Source organism: Montipora foliosa, chromosome 13 (genome assembly GCF_036669935.1).
Source record: "Montipora foliosa isolate CH-2021 chromosome 13, ASM3666993v2, whole genome shotgun sequence".
Classification (NCBI taxonomy): Eukaryota; Metazoa; Cnidaria; class Anthozoa; order Scleractinia; family Acroporidae; genus Montipora; species Montipora foliosa.
Window position 1 is genome coordinate 21064067 of NC_090881.1, and position 7500 is coordinate 21071566.

The window sequence follows — 7500 nt, forward strand, 5'->3', positions numbered from 1 at the left end:
AATATATCATAGATCGGCCCATACGAATTACCATCAAGCGGTTTTGCGCAACGATCGGTAGGTACTTGGTGTATTTTGTCATTTAGTGGGTATCTATGGCACAAAATTATTTAAACACGGTAAAACCTTCAGGGTAGGATTAGGGTTAGCGTTAGGGTTAGCGTTAGGGTTAGGTTAGGGTAATTGTATAATTACTGAACGTTTTATACCTTGTTTAAAAAAAATTGAAACAATAGAAAAAGAGACACCAAGTACATACCCAACGATCAAGGCAACCTACAGAGATCAAAGAATATAAGAAATTGTGTTAACTTAACCGGAGAAATGTATTGGTACTACTGTTGAATTCTCATGTTGTCTTCGAAACCCTTCAAGCTGTTATTCTGCGGATTGCGGTGAAGAAATGAACTTAGAAGCGTGCCGCATGTATCACTAGTTACTTACTTCGCTTGATTTATTTGAAACCCTTTAGATTTCGCGTTGTAATTTTGTTTATTTTAAATTATTGAATATTCGGTCTCTTGATCTCCTTTATTTTGAATCAATCTATATTATTGTGCATAATGCATGCAGTAATATTACACTTCCAACCATCTCAAACTTATTTACTCTAAATACATGTTATTTAAGCAATAGAAAACGTTTTTCGTGATTGCATAGCCTGATATAAAACACGAGAGGGGTTGGGAGAATTCGAGACAGTTATGCAAACCCGAGACGAAGTTGAGGACTGTATCTAGCATGAAATGGAGGCTAATGCGTGCAAATCTTTTCAAATGCAAATTAATTTGCCCGCATTAGCCTCCATTTCATGCTAGATCCAGTCCAACCGTTAGAATACGAAACTGGCCTATAGCTAAAGTTGCGTTCATAACTGCGAAAATCATAGCTTCACTTGATTTCATATCCGCACCTCAAGACAATATATGATTTATTTCATATATCATTACGTTCATATCTGCAAAAGGCGCAGTTTTGTATTATCCTAATAAATTGTTTGAAATGTAATTTTCTCTGGATTTTTTTTCCCTAGGAAAATGAACCTCCTAAAGTGAGGCGATTTCTCGAAACCAGTAAGTTTTACTTGATATCTATTTTGCAAACTGCTTGTTGTTTCTATTTACATTAGGGCCGTTTATACCAGAGAAAATAAGCCGCGGCTTACTCTGGCCGCGGCGTACATAACATGCGAAAGAAACTATTTATACGAGTATAAACTCCCAGGCCAGGATAAGCCGTGAACGTAGATTTTGTACCATTTATACGGGGTGTTCGCGTGTTATGTAAGCCGCGGCTTATTTTCTCTCGTATAAAGGGCCCTATTGTGTTTGTTAAGTTACCTTTGCTTAATAGTGGTATTTTCGTTGTCAGCTCGAAGTCTCAAGAAAACGAAAACGAAAAACGTCCAAGAAAATACATCATGTAAGACGGCTTCGGACACGCCTGGCCTCGATATGGGAAAGAAACTTGTCAAACGAGCCAGAGTTGAGATTGAACCGCTTCGATTAAAGACTCAGGTCGGTTGATGTAATTCTATGTAAGGTGTCTCTTTGTTTTTTTTAAATAATTTTTTTGAGTGAAGAGTTGAAAATAGAAAACCAAATTGTTTTGGCCATTCACAGTAGACGCTGATAGAACAAACTTAACAAAATGCATGGACCGAATGCATAAATGGCGGCCAAAAAAATATTCTTTTGTTTATGTGCTAATTAGACTCACTAGACTCGCTCTCAAGCAACATTTCTTTTGTATTTTGTACATGCAAACGAAGCTAGTGAGTCTTAATTAGCACATAAGTAAAAGAATATTTTTTTGGCCGCAATTTATGCATTTGGTCTATAGAATTACGTATATCGGAGGATATACGTTGAGTACGCACGACGAATATTGAGCGCGCTATGACCATATTTGGACCTTGTCACAATGTGTTGAATAATAAAATACCATAACTGTTGAACGCGGGAAAGCAAAGGCAAGCAAGTTACAATTAATTTCTAAAAGGAAATTAGTGCCTCCGTATATGATAATAAGCAAGACACTTTCAAACAAACGATAACAATAAGAATAGTTTGTACCCAATGTGTGGGCAGGTGTAAGGTAAAATACAACGACACCATCATGCGTAATATGAAGCCGATCTCCAAGCGTAAAATTCTAAACTAAAGGAACATGTAAACTTCCCATAACTTGATTTTATTTCATCACGAGGTTGACAATGTTTGTATAGATGGTTTGCAGCCAATTTGTAGACAGATGATGTAATGTACAATGATGTAATGTACAATTGCTGGTGGACGAGCAAAAGGATTGGGACTAATCAAAGATCCTTTGTTTTCGTCCTCCAACATGGCTGCGATGACGTCACGTTAAACCTCCTATTCATTTAACAAGTTTGTTATCTTCTTGACACGATAGTTTTTTGTTTCTGCGTTTTCTAATACCACTTATCTTATTTTCTTCGTTCACAGGAAGTTGAAACGCCGAACAGCACCGGCACTCGTAAGTCTTTTACCCTTTTTATTTTAATGACGTGAACACTTACGTCCAGCATTCCAAGTAATGAATGTCAGCGCCATTATGACAAACGTCACGGAGTGTTCTTTTAAGTCTAAGGCCTGGTTTTCACTTGCGACGCAAGTTTAAGTCAAGTGAAGCTATGATCCTCGCAGTTATGAACGCAATTTTAGCAACAGCGTAGAGAAGCCTGAAAATTTTAGGACTTCAACTGGATTTGAACCAGTCATCTCGCGATGCCGGTGCGACGCTCCAACCAACTGAGCAATGAAGCCACTTATTTTGGGTGCTGGTCATTTGTGGGCTCACATTTTCCCGTATTGAATGAATCAACGAACGAAATGATACATAAAATGAATCATATATTGAACTGCGGATGTGAAATCAAGTGAAGCTTTGATCCTCGCAGTTTGAACGTTTTTCTGAAAAACGTTCCTTAATAGTGCAAATCAGTAAACCTGTGAAATTCTCACGTCGGCCTGACGCCGAAAGCCAGCAATATTCCAATCAAAATTCATCCGACGAACAGATTATTGAAATGATGACTGAAATCAAATTTGCAATAATGAACTCATTAATCCGCTCGTCAGAGGAACGCTTGAGTCGTTTTGACTGTAATTAATTATTAAGTCTTAAATAATTTGTTAAATATTGATAACAATTAATCAGTTATTCATTAATAATTCATTACTACCAATCGCCGGATGTATACCATATCACGCACATGCGTTTGGATACCCAAGGCAGTACAGTGTACCATTTTCCAGTGAAAGTGGTCACTATTTGATTAAAATACGTATGCGTACAGTTCATTAAAAAGGTTTAACTCTTCATAATTTGGGATTGAATCATTGAGAGTCATAGAAAACTCTTGCCTGTACCAGACACCTCGGGAAAAAAAAAAAACATTCGGCTTACGGCCTCGTGTTTTCGTCTGATTTTCGGTGCGTGGACACCCTGATATAACACGAAGCACAAGCTTTTTTATCTATCACTTCCAAAGTTTACCAGGAAAAAGCTTAAGGAACTATTTCGAAGCATAACGATTCTTTGTATGCCATTTAGTACGCCACTACCAATACGATGCACGATAGAAGTATTAGTGGCATACGGACGAATACACAGCGGTTTTCCTACATTCTGATTGGCTGTATTTTCTATGGCATGGTAAAAGAAGCAAGTACACGGGTTATTTTTACTTTTCTCATTTCATTTACACTGTTCCCTCTTTTTGCAGCCAAGGGAGATAAATCACATCGCGTAAAGACGTACATGCTTGTCACCGCTTATCAAGGCTTTAGGGTTTGTGGTTCTCTCTTTTTGATTACTTTAAAGTGCCCCTAACCCCAAAATATTTTTTGCGCTAAAAAGAATCTTTGCACCTGTTGGAAACGCATTGCGGCCATTTTTTTCCTTTTTCTAACAATTCCTGCCTTTGTATAGGCTTCAAAACTTGCGAAAAACCAAGTATCTTCTGTTCACGACCGAGTCAGAAGTGGAGTGGGTCTATTCCTGATTTGACGACACAAACTACTTTGCATGCATGTTTACAAAGAGGTAATGCAATGTAATGTAAATCAGTTTGTGACGTCAAATCAGGAATAGACCCACTCCCCTTCTGACTCGGTCGTGAACAAAAGATGCTTGGTTTTTCGCAATGCGTTTCGAACAGGTGCAAAGATTCATTTTAGCGAAAAAAATATTTTGGGGATAGGGGCACTTTAACAAAATGCAAGATTGGGGTTGCAGATTTGTATGTGGATGCTCGGGTTGAAACCCTATTGTTACCAAATTTTTTTTTGCTCTCTTCGTGTTAATTTTCTTACTTTATCTTTGTCATGAACTGTGACAATCGATCACAATGCGTGTTGACTCTGTTTTGTTTTGTTATTCCTTCACAGGACTTTAAGCCAGTTGTTCTCGAATCCCGCACTCGAGGAAAGTCTAGGCACTCAAATGAAGGTAAAGCTTGGAAAAAATTGAAGATCGCCGTTTCAGGCTCGAGTTCATTTGAAGCTTTTGAAAGAAAACAAAGCTGACAGTCTATTTACGTGATAGGCGGAACAGACACTGTGCAACACAAAGTCGCTTCCTTGTCTCGTCCGTACTACCATGGACACTGTATTCCACCAGTCTGAAGATGACTTCCGCTCTGGTTATCGAAACTTCAGTCACAAACAATACTGTCCTTCTCAGGACTACACTCACTCGAATCACAAGACGCTTTGTCTTAGTATAACATGCAAATCCAATTGATCAAAACAGACGCAGTTAAACGTGCTGTGCATGCTAATGACTTAAACGGACTCCACCAGTGTTGTACAAAGAAAGTGACAAAATTGCTTAGACAAAAGACTGCGTCAGGTTATAATTACAGTTGAGACCAGATAAAAGTGCTTTACTTTAACTCTCGAAGATCACAATCACTTCAGCTTGCGTTGCGTGTTTCCAATGGAATCGTTTAAGCATGGTTTTCACTAGTGACTCAAGCACATGCGCAGGCATAAGTAGCTTATGCTTAGTGAAAACAATCGGTTGCCGTTCGCGTCTCAAAGACGTCGCGTGCTGAAGCTCCCTAATAACAGTCTAAAAACTGCACTCTCCGGAAACCAAAAAAAGAGAAGATTTTAAGATAAAGTGAACGGTTTTTCGAAAAAGAGGTACTACTGTACTTACTAACTCAGGGGCCTGTTTCGGGTGTTACAGTTCCCTTGTATCTCAAGAACGACGAGGATTTAAGTCGTCATCTTTCTTTTTGTTACCTTGAAAATATGTTAAAAGATTGGCTTTCCAATTCAAGCCGTTTGCAGTTTCACAGATGGTTTTTCGGGCCGTAACGTTTTCGGGACTTTCGAGAAACGGGCCCCAGCTCTTGATCCTCACTAAAACTCAAAACGTCACTGATCTTTTTAGGGCCGCAAGAGGAGAGTCCCAAGGCCCCAGAATTCCCTTTACTTGTGGTTGAAAGCGTGAATTCAAAGACGGTAAAGAACAGCGTTATTGCCGAAAACGAAGAGGTGCAACATTTTGTGGAGAATTGTTTGAAGGCGAGAGGAAAGTGGCAGGTTGATGAAACAAAAGTTGAGGTACTGATTTCATATAAATTATTTGCCTGCAAAATGAATTTCTTTGTCTTGTTTCTCATTGTTTATGTATTGCTGGGTCTTGGGGAAGAGACAATTATAAATTTGTGGAATTGTGGAACCCCCCTCCTGGATGTGCATCGGACGGAAGACCAAACAAGCCGTATGCAAATTGATAGCGTTTTCGGTAGTCCCTTGCTTATTGGATTTCATACTTTAATAGAGCGCGTTTCAATCGAGTGTCGTAAAGCCAAAACCAAAGTAGTTACTTTGGCCAATCAAAAGAACGGAAGCAATCCAGTAAACCAATCAAAACTGGAAGTAATTACACGCAGCCGACACAAAGCGCGGCAAAATGTGCACGCGCAAGCCACGATTGATTTTGGCTTCACTTCTGCTTGGTTGAAAAAATGGCGCGAGAACTTTGAACCAATCACTGAGTGAAGTAATGCAAAACCAAAGCAATTCGCTAATTGCTTTCGACACTCAATTGGAAACCGCTCAGAAAAAGCGGCTATTGGACTTGTAACTGAAGCATATTATTAACAATTCGTCCTTGTCTGATGTTAATCGCAAATATTGTCTTTGTTTTTGTTTGTAGGAAGGAAATGATGAAGATATTCTTAAAGGTACTACACAGTGTTTTATACTGTTTAACACAAGTCGTTTGCGATGTGTCTATTTTTTTTTTCCATTTTGAACGCGTTTTCTTCCTGTATTACCCCGATTTCAGATGCCAGGAAGCTTAATGTTAATCGAACCACAGGTGAAACAATCCTACACAAAGCGGCCAGACTTGGATATCACGTGAGTATTTTTATCATTTTTACTATGTCTTACCGTCTACCAACGATCGCTTTCATCTCTCGTAAAATATTGAATCCTTAAGAGGTCTTCACTTCTTCACTGTTTTGGTAGATATATTTATTTTCCACTATATCGATGTAAGTTAAACACAGAGTCGATAAAAGGAAAAGAAACGGTCAAAAAATAGTAGAACTAACACCATATATGCATTAAGGATTACAAAAATTATCAAATAGTGGAAACAATGGAGGAAAGAAAAAACACACATCGAGTAAGTATACAACATTATAAGTAATTAGACTAGTTTACCTAAATGGTAGGAGTGCTGCTGAGGGGTAGGGAGATGTTCAATTATGCTTGCGGTAATTTAACGACTGTTCGTGCGTGGAATTGACGGGTGATTTTATTACTTTGTTCTAAGAACAAAATAGTTTTCGCTGCCGTTTTTGGACTCAAGACTTTTTTTCTTTTTACTGGGTTGCCATAGGCAATCCAGTTAGAAAATGCGTTTGCTTTTTTTTTTCCGTGTCATGAAAAGTCTTGCCTGTCACTCCCCTGTTAAGTGGTGTCTTTGTGCATAGAGTCTTCTGTGCGTATTTTGTGTGGTTTAAGGGGCCTGGCGTAATGTGTAGATTTCTCTGGTGCACACAGGAGAACATTTAATTAACCTGCAATGGCGTCAAAACTCATTGTAACGCGCATGGCGTTATAGTGCATCGTTAAACAAAATATACCCTTATGGAGCTCAAGAATGGACGAGTAATGGACTTCGACAACAATCTTTTGCCCGTCGAGCCGAAATCAAAGTGAGCTGTATTTCTAATATTTTGCCAGATGTGCTGTTATGTACGACACTGAAACCAAATGAAAAATTCTCTGGTAACTCAGTATGGGTTCAACAAAGACAGAGAAGGAATCCATAAAGAGATCTCGCTATTTGTATTTACTTGTTCTCAACTCTGCACAGTCTTCCGGTAACAATTGGAAATTTCACTAATTCAGTGGCGTCGAAAGTCATTGTAACGCGAGTGGCGTTTTAGTGGATCTTTAAACAAAATATACCCTCATGGAGCTCACGAATAGAACGTCAATTGGA

At 38.7% G+C, this 7500-nt stretch overlaps 1 protein-coding gene across 1 annotated transcript in view; it reads left to right on the forward strand.

Moving 5' to 3' along the window:
- Positions 1 to 7500, forward strand: part of LOC137982581 (uncharacterized) — a 53695-nt gene that overhangs the window by 25447 nt on the left and 20748 nt on the right. The window contains exons 13-20 of the mRNA XM_068829696.1: positions 1034 to 1073; positions 1372 to 1517; positions 2469 to 2499; positions 3752 to 3816; positions 4416 to 4476; positions 5428 to 5600; positions 6199 to 6226; positions 6331 to 6404. Coding sequence (XP_068685797.1) covers positions 1034 to 1073; positions 1372 to 1517; positions 2469 to 2499; positions 3752 to 3816; positions 4416 to 4476; positions 5428 to 5600; positions 6199 to 6226; positions 6331 to 6404 — 618 coding nt within the window. The remainder of the gene's footprint in view (positions 1 to 1033; positions 1074 to 1371; positions 1518 to 2468; positions 2500 to 3751; positions 3817 to 4415; positions 4477 to 5427; positions 5601 to 6198; positions 6227 to 6330; positions 6405 to 7500) is intronic.